The 20,678-nt window shown below is 42.1% G+C and overlaps 1 protein-coding gene across 1 annotated transcript in view; it reads left to right on the plus strand.

The window, feature by feature from the left end:
- The window catches only part of cspg4 (chondroitin sulfate proteoglycan 4), a 56,875-nt gene extending 39,625 nt beyond the window's left edge, over nt 1-17,250 (plus strand). Inside the window, exons 6-11 of the mRNA XM_076141835.1 lie at nt 2,330-2,506; nt 8,718-8,916; nt 9,289-9,420; nt 9,995-10,155; nt 12,404-12,587; nt 13,233-17,250. Of these exons, the coding sequence (XP_075997950.1) occupies nt 2,330-2,506; nt 8,718-8,916; nt 9,289-9,420; nt 9,995-10,155; nt 12,404-12,587; nt 13,233-15,088 (2,709 nt within the window). The 3' untranslated portion in view covers nt 15,089-17,250. The remainder of the gene's footprint in view (nt 1-2,329; nt 2,507-8,717; nt 8,917-9,288; nt 9,421-9,994; nt 10,156-12,403; nt 12,588-13,232) is intronic.
- Nucleotides 17,251-20,678: the final 3,428 nt, after the last annotated feature.

Here is a 20,678-nt window from a genome sequence, read left to right on the forward strand (position 1 = left end):
TTGCTGAACCATTATTGAAGGAATTACGATGCTGTTCACTGCCTGAAGCCAAAATAAACTGACACAGTGTAGCCCTATAATAATGTGTGTGTGCGCACACAAACCCTCTGCATTTTGCCACCGCCAGACTCACTCTTACGGCCTCTCAAAGATACCGATGTGCGTTCAAACTGGAATGGGTCTGGTGCACAGCAGTGATTATGTTGGTAGTGGAGAGGCAAAAATGAACACAGATATCATCGTCTGCCATGGAAATGTCACAGAGAGAAAGTCACCACTTTCAATCCTTTGTACTGGTTGGTGTGGAGTTTTTTTATGAGTGCACTGTGTGTACTCTTTCTGTTTCCTTTTACTGTTTTTTCTCTGACAAAGAAACTCAGTCCGTTCTCTCAAATGATTACCACATTGAAGAATAAATGTACAAGTCTCACTCGGCGCAGCATTTTAAACCAGAGTGTAATTGTACCTAGATTAAAGCTGGATGTGTGTGTGTACTCATTATCCTACATTACTTAAATTCTCTATATGCCTGTGTTTTTTGTAAAGTAGTTTCAAGCTCCAGTGGGCACAGTCCCCTTTGCCCTGGGGAATGGACACTGGGCTAACTGGTGTTTGTAGTAATTTTGCGATAAAATCACCAGGTGGGGTGGTTGAATGCAGTTATGTAACAGTGTAGTAACATGGAGGTACAGTGTGGAAAACTAAGAGTGAGTCATGCAACTTTCCTTAAAGAGACCAGAACACCTACACAAACTGTAACCACAAGAATGTAAAGCGCTTCTAAGGTCTATGTGTCCCAGATGTGTCACATAAGTGTAAGATTTCAGTAAGAAAATGTTTGGAATTTTGTAAACCACAACTCTGGCTCTGCTTCACTCCTTGTTCCTGTATGCTATGTTGATAAGAATCCAAGCAGAGAAAATATATAGAATCTTTCTAATACTCCTTCGTGTTAATCAGCTTCATCTCTCCATCAGGATTTCATTAGGTCTTCCATCTTTGGAAACCTATTTAAGTCCAAACTGTCTTCATTATTCACAAGTGCAAGTTGTTTTCGGAGCCAAGTGAAGTCATTTCTTGATGTATAATGTAGCAGATACACTTATACAAAGAGTTTGCATCAATCAAACTTAAATAAACTTGCATTTGCGCATACATCAGAAAACCACATTGTCTGAGTAAATGTAATGACTGCATGTCCAGAAACCGCTCGTTGTTTATTGTCCTGCTGAGGAGACTGATTGTCTCGCTCGCTTTCCACCATCAGTAATGATGGGGGTTGTTATTCCAGTACGATGTCCATCATATGGGATCCATTTGGTGCTTCCTGCTCTATAGTGCAGGTCCTCTCGTCACTGCAGCCTTCTGGCTTGGACATAAACAAAGTTTCAACTTTCCTCTTAGGTGGAGGGACGCTGAGTATCGATGATAAAATTAGAGGATCAGGTGGGAAGATCCTCTAATCCTCTATGTGAGGGGAGTGCGCGCTTCGAAATTTGCGATCTGCCGGTCTGCCTCGCTCGATCTGCCGGTCTGGCCCGCCCGGCCCGGATCGCCCGGATCTGGCTCGCCGACTTATTAAGTGAAGTGAACACCTGACAATCTCTCACGGCAAACTAGTGTGCCGCGGCACACCGGTTAAAAAACACTGATCCAACTCACTTAACACTGGATGACTGATTCACTTGTGCATCTGGTTCCCCTCAAGGTTTCATCCCACCAGGGAGACTCTCCTTGTCCCTGTGGTGCTGCCAGACTTTGCAACCTGATTATAGCCTTTCGTTCAACTCGTCTGTGCATTTCTCTGTGATCTACCGTCTATCGTCTACGTAGTCCTGTTTTAATCTTTACTATCTGTTTTTACCAATAAAAAGTGTGGTACACACTGTACACTGACCCATCAACAAGAGAGAAGCAAATCGATGCAATTGTTCTTCTTATCTCCTGGGAAACTACAGCCCTCTTAATTAATTAGCAGTAATCTATATCAGCCAAGTGTTTTAAACCAAAGTTACAGAGTATATAAGAAATGCTGTAGAAAGTTGTCTTCTGTCCCAGACTACATTGCAGACTACATTGATATCCACATACACACATGAACACATTTCTGACCCCTCTAGATTAATGTTTTCCAGCTGCTGTATGACAGGGTAAAGGTTCAAAATACATAGATATTCAAGAACAGCTTAAGTACAAAGAATAATCATATACACTGTGGACAACTTTCTACTTTCTGACTGGACAAACGCAATCTTCTCTATAATTTTTCCCAGCAGTCAGTTATGAATCAACAGTGAGTGACAGCGTGGCTCCTTTTTGTCTTTTCCAGGTGAAGCTCGGACACATCTACTACATGCATGACAGCACTGAGAGCACAGAGGACAGTTTTACGCTCTCTGCCTCGGCCTATGAGATCCACCGGCGGAGCGTCCCTGTCACCATCTCAGTGATGGTCACTCCAGTCAACGATGAACCACCAAAAGTGATGCGCAACACAGGACTGGAGGTACTGTTTTATCTTTGAGCTTTCTGCCAACATGCTCACGTGGAAATGAGTCTTTTATATCTATCAAATATTTGCTACTCAGTCACATATTACGAGCAAGCAAAATACAGTATGTTCTCGTCACACATCCTCACACATCCTTTGATGATGATGATGATGACGTCATTCTTGATTTTGTTGAATATTATTGTTCAGCATGTTTACCTGCATTAAGCATGTGGTTTAATAAACCATTTCTCATTTCATTCAAGTTCAGGATCATTTTGACCCTGATTCCAAACACTTCATTAAGCAATGCAGAACATTTTCAGCCTTTTATTGACAACATAACACAGTCAAATAGCAACGGCTGAAAGTTGCAACATCAGGATGTCAGCACAGATGATTTGTGAAATTAAGATAAGATTATTCTCACATCTGCAGTTTATACACTGCATAGATGCACAGCAGTAATTCAGATCTGCTGTATATTCTGTATTATCGTCGAATTAACTATAGTTTATGTAGTACATAAATGGAAGTTCTGACATTTACGTCAGAGTTATTTAGAATTTGACAAATTATAACCTACTGCGAGATGGCCAAGCCAATGTGCCCTTCAAATTCAAACACTGAATAATCATACATAACTCTTCTATAGCCGATTAGACCAAATAACGCTATAAGATGTGCTTTAGTCAAAAAGAAGAGTTTTTCAGCATCAATGTAGTAGATTTGACTGTATGAGTGGGCCGGCAGTTGGAAAAAGCCAGCAGTAATCTGCTCACAGAACTGGAAACCAACTGTGTCATTCAACCCTCCCTGCTCTGCCCGCGGCTCTGCGTCTCCCTGGCAACCCATATTTTTGGAAAACCAAGATGGTTGACAAGACCGCGGCTTTCTGGCGGAGTGAAGACTACAGCAGATCCCTGCGCCTCTTCTGCTGTGGCTGCAGAATGTAACATAATGATATGTGGATTTCTCTGTGCACAGCGCCAAGGCTGAGGAGCTCTTGGACTGATTTAAAGCAGGGAGTGTGTGTGTGTAGTGACCTCTGCTGCAGACGATCAGACATGATGACTAACACGGCCATGATCAGCCTCTGTTCATGCTCACATTGATCCTAGTTGGCCCAGTGTATAGGATACAGCTGGTCTCCATTAGGATATGCACTCTGTCTGTCTTTGTGCTGCTTGGCTTTGCTCCGTTTCTTTTTTTTTTCCCCATCTGACTTTCTGAATATCTGCTTTTGTTCATTTTTCAATTTGTCTGTCTGTCTGCCCGCCCGCCCGTTTAAACCACCCTCTACCAGCTTTCACTAAGTAAATACGTTTTCTTCATCTCCAATTAAATGACTTCTAGTTTGACCAGTGTTACTTTCCCACTGCTATATTTAGAGTAAAACCAGCCAGGGTTCTGGATGTCCTGGTGTCCCTTAGCGTCTCAAACACTTACATACACTAGTATCCCGTGAGTCATCTGCAAACTCAGTCATTTGCCGACGGAAGCTCCTTCATTACTGTCACGACATGAAATACCAGTCCGATCAAATTGAATTTGCAGCCTATTCTCACAGGTGCTTGATGTATTGATTGTATTATAAACTGTCGATTTGTGAGTCTGTTTTCAGATCACCTGCCCTAGATTCCCTGGTGCTTCCTGAGGTGTAGAGTGTGCTGATGTGGCCATCCAGTGTTCAGGTTGTGTAATGCACTGAATGCAAAAGACCCAGTGTAGAGATTGGCCAGATTTGTTTTACTAAATAAATGACTAGTATATCCAGCGTGAACTCATTTTTAGCAAAAAAAGAACTCAATGCCTTCTTAGGTCAAACAAGGGTGAAAATCAATTTCAGCCCCAGCAAAACAGAATTAATGAACTAAATTCACTACATACACCTACATATTTGTTTTTATGTTCATTTCATTGTGCAATGTTGCATATGACTGGTGAAGACCTTGTGGGGTCAGATGGGGAGCAGTTTTCAGCCTAACATGCCCAATCAATAAAGGCTTTTACATGGTATTTCCATCCTTGTTCTGGGTGCCTTGAGAATTTCTCAACCTTGAGAATTTGACTTCTTTGCTAGGTTTTCAGTAGCAACTTAAGGATCCCACATTCCATACATGGAAAACAGAGTCATTTTGTTCTTGCTCAACATTATTTTGCTAGTGAATGAGTTGTGTACCTGGAATTGTTTTGATACATGCATCATTATCTTCTTCATCAGCACAATTTAGGCTAGTTTAATCAATTCTGTCAAAAAAGGCAGTTCAGTCGTCTCTCTGTTTTAAGGTCAATTTAAGGAAATCGAGAATAAATTAATTTTCCAGCATTTGTCAGCTGATCAAACCTCCACTGGGTGTCAGGCCTGCAAACTGTTCAATTCTCTTTCTGCTTTGATTGCTTTCAGCTTGTCAGAAACTTAAAACTCAAACTCATCCAAAAATGGTATGCATATTCAAATATGTTTTTCAGATTTCTCACTGACACACTATAGACTTATAGTGATGTGTTTCACACTTTGCTTTTCTGCTGCTCTGGGTTCAGTGACTTAGCGCTGATATTGGAAATGTTGCTTTTGACTTTGTGCTCCCTATACTTTGGCTGGAGCACTGCACCCTGATTAATGTGTGGTTGCTTTGGGCCTTTTTGGGAATCTGATAGATTTGTGACTATGTTACTGTTGGTATTCAGCTGCAATGCTTTAGTAAAGTTCTGGTAGACAAATTAAATCATGGTTGAGACAACTGGGAGTCTCTGTCTCCTGACTGTGGTGTTATTGATCATAATTCTGATAAACAGTGTTACTTCCTGTTGTGAGAACGCTTCTGCTGCATACCATTGTACAGAGCGGCTCCATCAGAGGGGCCGCCAGCCTCTCCACTCTGCCTCTAAAAGATGAGGGAACAGATGCCATACTGTTCACAGTGGGCAGCTAGAGTTCTGACTAGAGGCAAACAAATCCACTCCCACTCTCCCAAGCAGATTTTGTTCACAGTGTTATGGTGCCGTCTCCACTCTGTCTGGGTCATGCCTCTGTGTTCTGGCTGGGAAAAGCTTTTAGCGAGATTTAACTGAGGTTTAATGCCACAGGTACTCCGCAGGTTTCTGTGGTGGTGCAGGTAGAGTGCTGCTTTACCTGTTGATGCAGGCTGCTGCAGTGTGACTGCCAGTTCCAACAAGCAACCTTAGCTTTATGCATCTGTTTTCCTCTGCAGATGTTACAGATTTCATTGAGGAGTAATCTGACAAATAAGAGGTGGTCCTGTTCCTTCAGCTAGGGGTTCTGTTAGCACAATGTCCGAATGGCTGAAAACACAAGTCAGAGTTTGACCACAGGGAGAGCTGGCAAGACGCAGCTAAATCCGTCAGGTGGAGGTGCTTGAACTGAGAGATCCCCACCGGAGCCCAGATTTAGAGGTAAAGTCAAAACCTGGCCGGGAGCAGAGGAGCTGTGTTGAGGACGGAGCCACACCGCACTCATCCCATGTCTGTCTTTTATCACAGCAAAGCTTCATTTTAAGGCCCAGAAGCGCACTCAGCACTAAGGCACATAAGCATGGCTGCCAGAGAATCCCACAGAGTCTTCGGACAAACCATCCAAGCTGCCTGTCAGCTGATAAGGGTGGGCCTCTGCCCCTCAAACAGGGCAGGAAGAGGGTTGTCCCTTTTTGATGTGAGTGCGTGCATCCACAGAGTTGAGGGTCTATAAGCCTACGGAGCCACAAGAGAAGATGAAGTCTCAAGCAATAGAACAGCGCTCTTTTGATTTTGTCCTATAAAGCAATTCAGCAGGCTTTCTGCCAAATTCCACCTGATGCATGATGAGTGTCAAATGCAATCTACTCTGCCAGTCCTCTCACATTTGTTGACACTAATTGATAATATTAGTCAATGATCTCGCAATTACAAATATCACAAATTGCACCTTGTGTCCCCCTGAATATGTATTTGTCCATACAATGAACCATAAATAACTGCAAATACATAGATTTGTGCACATTAACACACATTTTTAATAACTTCTGCTGTCGTTATGCGATAATGTTGAAACAAAAGGTCACAGCCGCACAGAGTGTGTAATGATGGATTACAGTTTTGGACTGTGGATGCTGTGTGTCATCGTAATAGAGCTTTGAGTGTCAGACACTATGGAATCTTATCAGCGATGGACTTAAGGTGAATATTACGTCTCACAACACATTTGATATATTGAACCACGCGAGATGGATCTGAAATAGCAGAAACAACAGACAGAGCAGAAGGACCCGACAAACCTCAGCCACTTTAGTGACGTTAGTGATGCTGGCGAGGGGGAAAGTGGAGAAACATTTTAATATTCATCCTGTTTGTTGAAATTTGCTTTGTGGCTTCATGACCAGGTCATATAGAGGATCGATAGAAAATGAACAGCTTCATAAGCTAAACTTGTTTTCTATAGTGGCTGTACAGACATCAATGGCAATGACAGACAACAACGACAGCTGTATTATTTAGTGTTTAATAGCAAAGCAGAAGGCTTTCACGTCTGTCTTCCCTCATATAGTATGTAATGAGAGAATGGAACGACCACTGCAGTTTGTTTTTTAAGATAAGATAAGCTAAGATGAAAGTTTATTATCCCGAGGGAAATTTCTGTGCAACAGTTAGAGTACAGCATGAAAACGACAACCAGAAATCAGAAATCACCCAAACTACTGCAATAAAGAAATGCGCAAGAATGCAAGTAGATAAAAAAGGCCAATGCTGCTTTCACTGTCCTCAACATATAAATCCAAGCCTGTTAAATCGCTAAAATGGCAAAACTATTATGAAGTGATCACCACACACTTTGAAAACATTCCTCTTAGCTGCAGGCCATTTCTCTAGCACAAGTGTCACCAGGACTAATGTCACAATAAGTACTAATGACGGACACGAATGATCCATTATACTGTTGACGGTGACTAACAAGAGACTTTGACAACTAGTGAAGGTATAGTATAGTATAGTATAGTATATTAGTGTATTGTATACTGTTAACTGTGAATTCTTGTCATATTGTTTGCCCCTAAATTATATTATTGTTGAATCAGTTAAACACTGTTCTGGTAAACATAAATACAGCTGTTGTAAATGTCTTCTTTGTTCCTCTCATCACTGGTTTGTTTTCCTGTGGACTAATGGCCAAATGTAGATATTGTGACAGCTCACAATTACGACTCAGCTACAAGCAATTCTAATAGCAGGAAGCTTTTCCATCCATTTGAAAACATCAGTGGTAAACATTGGCTTTGTATATCACTGCCACATAATTAAAAAAAAAAGCCTCAGTGAACCTGAATGCATCACATATAGCAGTCCAGTGAGTGTTTTGTTCAATTTCCCTGTCACACAATTTACTGTCACACTCTTTCCGTTATTGTGCTCTCTACTTTCATGTACAAGCTACAAATGAGTTCACTTGCACTCTGCGGCTTGTTGAAAGTCATTATAGGAGGTGTAGGAAATTAGACTGTTGAGCTGTTGAGAATCAGCTGCTCAGGACAAAACAAACACTGAAATATGCCTTATCAATCTACAGTGCCGTATATGCTTGCATTAAGTATGAATAACGAAACCAGACATCATTGATTCTGAGCGTGCAAAACACAAAACACAAGCATCCCTGTGTGTATCCAAGCCTGAGATTCTTCTTTCCTCGCCGCTCTGCCTGTGGCCTCCTGCTCTTTATCGCCAAACAAGAGAGAGAGAAAGGAAAGAGGTATAAGGAGCCGAATGGCTTCGGAGATCGATAGGCACCTCTTACTGCAGGGTACCCTCAGCTCACTCTCCCAGCTGATTTTAGCCATTTAAGAATGTCTTTCAGGGGATCTGGTCCATTTCTTTCAATTAATGCTCCTTTCAGCCAGCCGACCATTAGAAGTCCATTAAAGCCCCTCCACCCAGGGAGAGTCATTCAGCCTCTACTGCTGTGCTCAATCTTCTCATAACAGCAGTGTCTAGACTGCCATGGAGGAATAATTAACCTTTTAAATTCTTCTTGCTTTCTCACCAACATCAATCTGTCTGTCTGTCTGTCTGTCTGTCTGTCTGTCTGTCTGTCGGTCTGTCTGTCTGTCTGTCTGTCTGTCTGTCTGTCTGTCTGTCTGTCTGTCGGTCTGTCTGTCTGTCTGTCTGTCTGTCTGTCTGTGATCCACAGTGTCTATTCATCTCCTCATTCCTGCTCTCTGTGTTTCAAATTTCACAGGTTCTTGCAGGTGAGGAGGCTGATATCACCTCCGCCATGTTGACCACAGAGGACACGGACACTCCTGTGCAGGAACTGGTTTACGCTGTCGAAAACCCGACCCACGGCATGGTGGCGCTGAAAGAGTCTCCTGATGAGGGCGTCCTGAACTTCACACAGGCTCAAATAAACAGTGGCGAGGTCATCTTCATACACAAGGGTAAGAGGTCCAAGTCAATGAGCAAGATTCCTGCAAAATATGCTGATATTGTTGATGTTCACAGTAAAGTGACTATGCAGTAGTCGACGCCCTAAGGTGACCTCCATCAGTGGCTCAATGCAACAATAACAAAGCACGTCTCAAAGTTGAGTGTGCAGAAAACTCAGTTTCAGGCAATGTACAGAATGGGTCATTGGTGTTGATCAACAACCCTTTAAAAAACATCAGATATACTGTGGTCATTTCAGTGCATGGGCTTGTAAAAATTCACTTATTGCTGCTTTATTGTCCTAAATAAAATAGTAATTTCCATCGACAAAATGAAGAAAGAAAGCACAGTAATTACCATTAAATAACTTTCTCTCCCTCCAGGCGAGGAGTCCGGTGGGTTCAGCTTCACAGTGACTGACGGTGAACACACTACTCCACTTTATCACTTTGCTGTCACAGCCAGGCCCCTCACCATCACCATGGAAACACAGGAAGAGCTCATGGTGTTTCCAGGTAAAGTGCCCAAGTTCCTCAGGGTTGAGCCATTGGATTTAAAAATAACTTCAGGTCTTTCTTCATCATTTGTTTAACCAAATTAAAATACCTCTCTACCATCTATGGACCCAAACAAGCTTCAAAGTTTAAGATAAGATAGAAAGAGACATTTATCTTTCATTATTATGTATCACAATTCCGAATGTAGGACTAGTTTTTGTGTTTTTGGAGAGATTTCAACAATGCACACACACACACATATACAGTATAAAGCAACTGAGCAATTAAAAGAGCCTTAATTTGAACTGTTTTTGATTTCATTACTGTCGTGTCACTGATGTGTGAGATGAGGTGTCACAATATTGAAAGCACAGATTCGCTTTTGGTAGCAAAACTCGTCACATCAGTAGAATTCCTCTCCTCTGTAATTTGCATGAGTTCCTGCAAAAACCACAAAGGCGAAATTCAGCTCAGGCAAGAAGCCATTTTTCCACCGAATCGTCTCAGCACTCAGAGGACTGTGTGTGTGTGTGTGTCTGTGTGTGTGTGTGTGTGTGTGTGTGTGTGTGTGTGTGTGTGTGTTTGTTCACAGGAACAAGACAACGCATCACCGGTGCCAATCTGGGGGCTGTGACCAATGAGGATGGAAACGAGATAAGCTACTCACTTATCCGGCCACCACGTCTGGGAAGACTTATCTTAGCTAATGACAAGAACCAGTATGAGGAAATTACCCGTTTCTCACAAACACAGGTAATCAGACAGTTCTTCTGTGACAAACTTGGTCAATATCCTTTCAAATCTGCTAATTTCCCTTTTAGAAGTGGGTTTTCTGTTGTGTTCTTAACACTGAGTGATTGCATTAAGGGGCACACAGGAAGTTCAAGATTATTGCCTTTCATTTTCTTCAGATTATCCTCAATTCTTTCACACTGAACATTCCTCTTCCTAGCCAGGATGAATAAGTAACCTGCTACGGCTGATGAAAGCGCTCCAGTCATCTGCTGTATTAACCGTCAGACAGACAGACAGACGAGGACATAATGCCGGCCTCAGTGAGAAAAAGTTAATCCTCCTTTCAAGACAATCTTGCACTCTAATACCCACCGGCATTCCAGAAGTGGAAAATAAGTAATTTAATCGACTTGGGTTTCTGTTCTTGCATACTGTGGGAAGCATTGTGAAATCTTGTTAAAATCTCAGTTTAAAAGTTAGGCTGCCACTTCATTACATCACCCCAGTATGACAGAAGTCAGTGAAATCTAATTGATTGATCTAATTGATCTCTATCAATAGTAAAGTGCACTCAATCTAGATCTAATCATCTTTATATCTATGTGATATCATATTATTAACAATCTATTGACCAAAGGCATAATCATATTTACTTCTGTCCATAACTTCAAAATAGACCGACAACCGAAGAATAAACCAAATCCAGAAACTGAATATATGTACTGGATATACTGTATCTGTGTATATCCTCTAAGACTGCAGTCTCTGTAATGAACCAGTGAGTAGAGCGTGTGATCATTTCACCCTGTGGACTCCTACTATAATCAGAAAAGCAAACCACACTCTGCAGTCTGTATAGCAATAGTTAAATATATCTGTAGCAATCCAACATTGTCTTCCTTTCCTCTGCCAGCAGAGGTCCTCATTAACATTGTGCTGCTGTCAAATTAGGCTCTTCATGCTTTACAGTCTGTGTCAAGGAAACAGTTGGAGAAGATTCAAATTTACATGAAGGAAAAGACTAGGACTTCTTGGCACAGCATGTAGCTAAAGTAAACTCAGTGTAACTAATTCAGCTAACATAATGGAATATCATTGTCTGCTCTTCTATTGCCTCCTCCATCCATTGTGGCTATTGCTTTCTGAAACAACAGCACCTATGGTCAGGCGAGGTGTCATTGAGCGCACACAGGCGGCCGTGAAAACACATCACATCATCCCACCAACAGAAGCAAATGGCTGATATGAATACAAAACTGACATTAACAGAAGAACGCGATGTCATGTGTGAGATCCCATCTGTCTTGCAATGGAACATACTGGCTAGGATTTTGGCACACGGCAGAAAGAACATTACAGGGAGTGTGAAAAGGAGCACACACACACACAAACCAGCCAAGAAGATCAGGGGTAATATCCATTGCAGATTACAGCAGGGTGAGAACCACATCATGGGCTACAATCATCACATCAGAAAGAAACAAATACCTTCCATGGATAAAAGGTCAATAGTCATAGATAGAATGGAACAAATGAGCAAATGTCTGTCCAATTAGAAATGTTTCCCGTGCTAACTGATCCATTTAGAGAGCAACAGAAAACCTGAAGCCATATTGAACAGCAATTCGGATATGATGAGTTATTCAGCAGTGTGCGTGCGTGCGTGCGTGCGTGCGTGCGTGCGTGCGTGCGTGCGTGCGTGCGTGCGTGCGTGCGTGCGTGCGTGCGTGCGTGCGTGCGTGCGTGCGTGCGTGCGTGCGTGCGTGTAAGAAAGTTAAGAGTTGAGTTTAGGACGCAGTGACCTCAGAGAGCAAACAGTAACATTCCAGGTCTCCAGCCAGTTGTCCCGCACAGTCGAGCCAAACTACTTCTGCAGACATTCAGGCTTTCATTTCAACTGTGGAAATGTTGGGAAATGTCAGAAGTAGAAACCTGTGAAGTATTTATCAACTAAATTAATCAAGATAAATAAGTTACTCTAACAAACTATTGCAAATGTTGAATAAACATGCTGCTCACTTTTTAAAGGCCACTTGATATGACATACCAATATGATCTAGATACAATATAGGTCATTTGTCAACATTTGTCAACTAAGATCTGAAATCTGACCCAAACTCACTTCTCTGGGACAGATTTAACTGGAATTTTGCTGTATTTACCCAAAATGCAACTGCAACTTCAGTAGGTTTAAAATGCTGAGCCTTTTTTCCAAATTTGAAGAGATCTTTGTCACCACCCTTCTGACTCTGTTCCCCTCACACAGCTGGAGTCAGGAGCAGTTTATTATGAGCACCAGAAACCCGAGGAGCCTTTCTGGGTGGTGAGAGACTCCATCGAGCTCATTCTGTCGTCCCAGCCAGCCCCTGATGTCCGTCACATACTCCCTATCACCATCTCTTACTACGCTGCTCACAGCAACATCTCATCACAGCTGTGGAAGAACAAAGGTCAATATTTGATTTAGAGCTCCAATTTTACATCTCAGTTTATTGGACATGGGGAGCATTTTTGGGAGGAAATCTGCATCTTCTGCATTTAGTGAAAATTATAGACACTTGATTGGTTGGAAAGGCCTTTACAATACAATTAGCCCATGAGATTTAGGATTTGTTAAATAATGATTATAAAAATAATAATAATGATAGTAATAGAATGTAATATGTCAGCTGTTGTTTGCTGTTTGCCCAAAGAATCTTTTTATGCTCCGTTATTTAATAGGTAATTTTAGTGTCTACAAATCTCTAGATCAGCTATGAGAAGATAATTTAATTCATGAAGCAGTCACAAAATTACTGCAGAAGGAAGTAAAAGTGTCTGCTCTCACAGAATATGCTGTGTATTTGTAGTAATTATGTGGCTTTGCTTGAAAATGTCATTTTGTTTATCATTTTATTGTACTTTCATTGATTTATAATAATATAAAATAATAATGGGATCCTTTACCACCGCTGTAAACACAACAAAGCCCTGGTTCATCTGCCTCTGTGACCTGAATCTACACTGCTGCATTGTTACATAGTTAAACAGAAAACACATATTTTGATTTCAAGATGTATAAAATCACTTTCTTTGTTTTGAATGTTTCCCTTCAGGTCTGGATGTTGTGCAGGGTCAGAGGAAGGTCATCGATACTTCCAATCTTGATGCTGCCAATCTTCTGGCCAGCCTGCCTGATTCTGAGCGAGACAAAGTGGATGTGGTTTTTGAGATAAGGCGTTTACCAGACCATGGACGCATCACCTTGGGGGGTCTGGACTTGCCCCGTGATACCCCGTTCTTTAATCAGGAAGATGTAGCTCAAGGACGCCTGGAGTATCTCCATGACGATTCTGGAGCCTCCTTTGATAGCTTCGCTTTGAGGGCCCGTTTGAACCCTCAGGGTGGCGGCGTGGCCTCCCCTGCACAGTCTGTGGTGCTTGAGGAGATCTTTAACATCTCCATCAAACGGCGAGACTCTAATCCCCCTGAGTTGGTCAGTATTGACATGCTGCTGGAGGTTCTTCAAGGTTCCATGACTGTCTTAACCAAGAAGCATCTTAACACTCGAGATGAGGACAGTCCACCAGATGAGGTGCAATTCCAGATGACAAAGCCCGCTAGAAATGGTCGACTGATTGATTCACTCACCATGGACCGCCTTTCTACATTCACACAAGAGATGATCAATCTTGGGCAGGTAGGCTTTGTCAGTGATGGCAGTCTAACTGATGGTTTCATGGAATTCATCGTGTCTGATGGGAAACACCAAACCGAGCCACACACACTTCACATCGGCGTCCTCGCTCGCACACTAAATCTTGACAAAGCCGCTGAGATCAAGGTGAAGCAAGGAGATGATGAGACGCTGGTGACTGAGGAGATGTTGAGAGCCACGACCGGTGGACCCGTGGAGGAAGATGTCCTTTACAAGATAACAAGCGTCCCTAAATATGCAGCTGTCATGGTTGACAGACAGCCCACGTCCGCCTTCACGCAGACGCAGATCAAAGAAGGTAGAGTCAGTGTTCGCTTTGTTAAGTCCACGTCCCCGCGAGACAGTGTCGCTTTTGTAGCTCGCAGTCGGGCGGCTAACGTATCTTCCGTCCTCAACATCACGGTCCAGCCTTTGGCCAACATCGCTCAGGATCCTCTCCTACCACAAGGTGCTCTTGTGCAACTGGACAGGATGCTTCTGGATGCAACACCTCTGGGAAACAAGACCAGGTCCAACCCCACATTTTCCGTCATCCAGCAGCCACGAGGAGCTCTGTTTCTGAGGCATCGAGGTCCAGGTACAGGTCAGCCGGTGGACACATTCAGTCAGCAGGACCTAGATATGGGCAATGTAGCTCTTGAAGTCCTAAATCCCTCTTTTGGATCCCGAGGTGATGTCATTCAAGATGAGGCCCGTTTCCTGCTTAAAGCCCACGGCGTCCCTCCTGCAGAATGTGTCCTGTCCTTCCAGACTGGTCCCTATAATGCCTCTGTCGTCTACCCTGCCAATCTGTTAAGGGTTCCAACAGACAGAATCAATCTCCCAGATAGGTCAGGGTCTCCATGGGCCTCTCCAGCTGGCCCCCACCGGAGGGGCAACACGGACAGGCCACATGGAGATGCCTTGACTACAGCTTCTCCTGGCACAGGATCCCACAGGAAACCTGTGGCATCCCGGCGAAGCAACTTGTGGTCGATTTTGATCCCCATTCTGGTGATCCTCCTCCTCTTGCTCCTAGCAGCCGTCTTGGCTTACTACTTGATCCGAAAAAACAAGACGGGCAAGCATGACGTCCAAACGGCATCGTCAAAGCCAAAAAATGGAGAAGTGGCTAGCACGGAAACCTTTCGGAAAACTGACGCAGCAAATAACATTCCCATGTCCAACATGGACTCCAAAGACACAGATCCGGAGTTGCTGCAGCACTGTCGGACAACCAACCCAGCCTTGAAAAAGAACCAGTACTGGGTCTGAGACACTTAGAGATTGGACACAGATAGAGGTGGATCCTCCATCCTGAAACAGCGCCCCACAAGTCAGTCCAAGTCAGTCCTCTAACACAAAGACCTCTTGCTCACAGCAGTTCAAATGAAACCATTTTATGATGCCATTGGTTAGTTACTTATCACAACATTACTCTGGATAAATTCTCAGGCAATGAAACACTGAATACCTATTGGCAAAAAAGAGGCAGTTTCTTATCTTGGGAGGCTGGTCTATTTATTTTAGTTATATCATTCCTTTTTGTTTAAGGGCACAGGTGAGGACATAAACATGCTTTGTGTTTGCAAAAAAAAGATTTTGATTGTGCTCTGTCATTGTATTCCATATGATATTATAATTCAATATTATTTTAGTGCATACGTAAATACAATTTCGGTAATAGCTTGATTTTAGTTTTTTGGGGGGTGACAAGCATGTAAATAATTAATGAGGTGAATATATGCTGGATAATTGAGAAGATGACGAACTGCCTCTTTGTGTTTAGTTTATTTTGGAGGTTTTTAAGGTGTCTCTCAGGGCTAAATTTACTCAGTTTAACGTTGTCACAGAATTTTCATTCAAGTAACTTGGAATCAGAAATTTAAAACTTTTACTTCAACATTGGAAAACTTGCATAGCTTCGATTAAATTGAGCTCAGAATAATGTCATCAACTGTCACGCGTCACAGTCCGGCATGTGTTTGTAAACATTCACTGGACTGGCACAGCACTGGCTTCACAGCTGCACACGTACACACACAAACACACACACGCACACACACACACACACACACACACACACACACACACACACACACACACACACACATATATATATATACATATAATTAGACCACAGGCAGGATGTTATTCAGTGGCCTTCATCTTTGAAACATCCTAATTGGCTGACGGACAGGTATGAGCTCATGTGGAACTGGAACGGTTCCACTTTCCACATCCATGATTAAGATTGCATGAAAAGCTGGTCGTTGCTGAAGTGAGACACTTATATTGACGTAAAAATGAAGCTATTGACAGTATTTGATGATGTTATATTTGGTTTACTCTTTCTCATGTCTTCACAGCTTCCTTGGACATTAAACATTCCATTCCTAACTCCTTAGACGTGTGTACATCACTGTAAACTGCCATCCTCCTCTTCCTTTTATATGTTTGACATGTGAAGACTAAATTATCTGATTGCTGAATGTGGAATAAAGTAGAAAATGAGTCAAGTGTTAAAATTCTGATAAACTTGTTTTTCTATCCACTAAAGACAAAGTACAGCACAGATTTCATCAGACTGTCTGCTGTACATGTCTTTACTGTTTACCCATGCAGTGGTACATAGCCTTAGTCAAATTTTATGTATCGTGATTTGTTTGCAGTATTAATCTCCGACGGATTTTCTATTTTTGTAATATTTGAGAGACTTGTTGCCGATTTTGATCGACACAGTTCAGCAGATTGTGATTTCAGGAGCTTGTGTATTTCCACTGACATCATATCTCTCATCCATAGCAAAAAAGAATATGATGCCCGTTAATTCCGCATAAAGCATTCACGCATCTTATGAGTGTAAATATTCTATTTTTTAATACAATTTCTAGGTTTAATTAACATCTTGAAATATATATTGGATTTTGTTTGTTGGTTTTGTTTTGGTTTTTGCTTCAAAGGTGTAACTTCCCTTTCTATACATGTAATTGGCCCCATATAGCCCAATAATAGTGTGTGTGTGTGTTTGTGTGTGTGTGTGCGTGCGTGCGTGCGTGCGTGCGTGCGTGCGTGCGTGCGTGCGTGCGTGCGTGCGTGCGTGCGTGCGTGCGTGCGTGCGTGCGTGAGTGAGAGAGAGAGAGAGAGAGAGAGAGAGAGAGAGAGAGAGACAGAGACTTGTCACTCCTGTTTTCTGACCCTTGAAGGTTGGACATTGGAGTTCATTGCTCAGTTTAATGAACCTCCCTGATTCTTCATTATTTATGATTTCTCACTCCAGTCACATCACTTCATACTCAGTGATTTGCTCTTTGTCGGTGATTAAACTGTAATCCATCAGGTGCCTTGCAAAGTTCTAACAGAATTTCGGGAACAAGAGAAATGTCCCAACTAAGTGATGTTGTCTGAGCTTGTTCTAGGCACTAATAGAAATAAAATGTTCATGCAACAAAACCTTTGTTAAATATTTTACTGGTGACGTTGTTGTGCTGTTGCTTACTTCTCATTGAAGTCTTTATTGGATCAATTGCAAAACCTTTTTCATTTTAGTATTTTGCCATGTGTGTTAGATTTTAGCACTACATTACAACAGCATGGGGTGTCATGGAGATATGTATGCAATGTGGTGCGTCATCTAACAATTCATATCATGAATATGTTGAGCACGTGTCTTTGTTCAGCAGGGAGCATAACTTTATTATAACATTATTTTTATTTCATGTTTTAACTGAAGAATTTGATGTGTTTACAGTGACATGGCACAAAGTGTAATGAGTCAAAACACGAGTCCCTTTAGTCAAAGATCAAACATTGTTTCCTGCAGAAAGAGACGTCACTTTGCAGGCTGGTTCTGATCACAAACACACAGAGGGTGTTGTGTGTTTCCCAAGGAAACACTTTTGGGTCAATCTATTGTTTTGCTTTTGTCCTTTGTACCGCCATGAGTCCATTTGGCCACCAGATGGCGTCAGGATGCAACCAGGCCCATGAAGAAGCAGGAGTTTGCGTGCAGCCATTTGTCAGCATTTAAGAAGTCTCTCTCTCTCTCTCTCTTTCTCTCTCCGTCCGTCATTCTTTCCAGCGAATGGCCTTTACTTCACTCTTTCTCTCTGCGAATTACTTTTTACTGCTCTGCTGTGTTTTCATGCTGACAGTGTTTGGCTGGCAGCCTCCTTGCCTGCCTGTTTGCCTGCCTGCCTGTCTGTCTGCCTCCGTCTCTGTCCTTCTCTGTGTGCTTTCATAATCTTCTTGGCACAGCTGTCTGTCCTCATGCGTCAGCTTGTGACATGTTTGCTTACTTCACTTGTTTGTCACATCACAGCTTAACTGTGAATTGAATTGAAGTGAATGTATGATGGTAATGGACTTAACAACCAAACAGAGAGAGAACAAACCAAGACTCAATGGAAACCAAAATAATCTGGTTTATTTTTCACATTCAGTCAATTGCACAAATCAAATTTCAAAATAATGCAAAACTACAACAATACGGATGAATGTTTCAGTCTAAATTGGAGCTTTGCAGTGTGTATGCAGAAGCCTAAGAGTCACTATCTACCTCTGCATGTGCAAAGCTGAAATAGAATACATATTTACAATGCTAAAAAGAATATTTACTCTCAACTTCAAACATAAAAGTGTCAAAATATGGCCCTACATTTTTGAGAGAATCAAAGAAAAAAGGAAAGAAAAAATTTGGTCAAATCTAAATTTATTGCAGATTATTTCAGTGTTTGAGAAATCATCTCATCTCTCTCATATGAAGACACATCCCACAATACACACCCACGTGCTGAGGCTGGATGTTGCTTTGGAACAGTTCTGGATGATAATCAGTGTGTTTTAATGCTGGATTCCTCATTTGTCATGACTTTGGTCAGAGAGGCCAAGTTGCTGTTTGGCAGCTGTTAGTTTAGAACAGAGCGACAACTCCCTTTTCCCAAAAGATCAGCAGGAATGAAAATACAAGCAGGGGAGGAGGAACCATTCGTCATCTGCTTTGAAGGCAAATACTTGTTTTGTGGAGTAGGAGGACATGAGAAAGTATCACCTTTGATTCTTTTAGTTTGTACAACATTTGTCCGGGCAGCAGGTACAAACATGTTGTGCAACCTTGTCTTTGTAAAGAAACAACAGCACCAGATGAGCCATTTGATTTTAAACGCATCTAACAATCAAGTCAGCATTATTTGCAGCCTCTGTGTGGTTAAGTGCTTCAGATTGGTTGTTAACCTTTGATATGAGGCTGTACTTGCTGGTGTTGACATTGGGCTTAACTCAGGCAGAAAGGCTCTCAGTAAAAAAGATGCCTGTTTGCTTTGGGTTTTACTCTGCTTACTCCAGCTATTGAAGTTGTTCTCTCTGAGTGAGATGTAACAGAATGACCTGCAGACCCAGATAGATTTCAGGGCATAAGAGTTGTGTGTGGGGAATGAAAACTCCCTGCATCACTGCTGTCACTGAGTCAACTTAACTCTCATTTAAATGATTATCCACACAGATCCTTTTTGCTCCTATTTTGCCTAGATACTCGCAATGGACCTGGTCATTAGCCCTTCATTTCCCCTGCAGCAGTGGTTGTTGAGGGACAGTTGCAATGGCCAGAAAACACATCTGTGTCAATGCATTTGAGATTGACAAAAGTGCCGTAGTCTGAAGATCTGCCAGTAGGCCACTCTACCAGGCCTGGACCACTTACACACTCCTGTAAGAGCTGCTCCTGTGTGAATTACAAACCTAATGTGGCTCCTTTGAAACAGCTCACTACCAACAGAGCAAAAAAGAAGCAATAATACATTAGAAACATGAATGCTTAACACATTTTTTAAAAGGTTTTGTAGCAGTTAAACGGAAAAAAAAAAATAATAATCAAACCAGATTGTGCTCACATGCAGCTGTCACTGAAAGTCGGAGGTGAATCCAGGCCCCGGGGCCATATGTTAGGGTCAGGGGAGCAGCGTAATGTGTTATGCTGGTGGTCAAGGTCAGAGCCAATCACAGCTATGCTGTTCAGCAGGTGGCCAGTGATAACGGGCCCTCTGCCCACTGTACATCCATTGTGTGTGTGTGTGTGTGTGTGTGTGTGTGTGTGTGTGTGTGTGTGTGTGTGTGTGTGTGTGTGTGTGTGTGTGTGTGCATACGTGACATCACTACCATGTTTAGATAGATAGATAGATTGATAGATAGATAGATAGATAGATAGATAGATAGATAGATAGATAGATAGATAGATAGATAGATAGATAGATAGATAGATAGATAGATAGATAGATAGATAGATAGATAGATAGATAGATAGATTCCATATATAGAACTTCCATTCAATGCCGACCGAGACAATGATTCTTCCTTCAAAATACCTGAACACCATAATCCCACAGACATCTAGTACAGACAAACATGATGAACTTCATTCAAGGTTTATGAGGAAAAGGTGAGATATTACGAATGATCTCGATTCATGACCATGGCATCTATATTGGAATATTTCAGGAAGTAGGAGCTTTTTATACAGAATAATGTCCTGATGATTGCTGGATCCTTGAAGTACAGTACATCCTGTGCTGTGATGTGTATGTGCTTCTTAGACATTTTACGCATATGATTGACACACATTAAAGAGAGAACAAGGAAAAGTGAGAGAGAGGATGATGGCATAATGTGTCCATGAAGTCGCCTCAGCCTGTATGAAACCAGAAAATCGTGCTGCTGTGTTTCTGAACACTATGGCAACCATACTTGATGTGAATGCTTCCCCCTGAACCATTAACCACAACATCACCCAGCAGCATTCCAGTCACTCCAGGATACTTGTACCATGTAATTAATTTTAATGCAACGCTAAGCAGGAAGTCTAAGCTTGCGC

This window comes from Genypterus blacodes, unplaced genomic scaffold (assembly GCF_046128005.1).
Source record: "Genypterus blacodes isolate CSIRO-AG114 ecotype Tasmania unplaced genomic scaffold, CSIRO-AGI_Gbla_v1 ptg000021l_1, whole genome shotgun sequence".
NCBI lineage: Eukaryota > Metazoa > Chordata > Actinopteri > Ophidiiformes > Ophidiidae > Genypterus > Genypterus blacodes.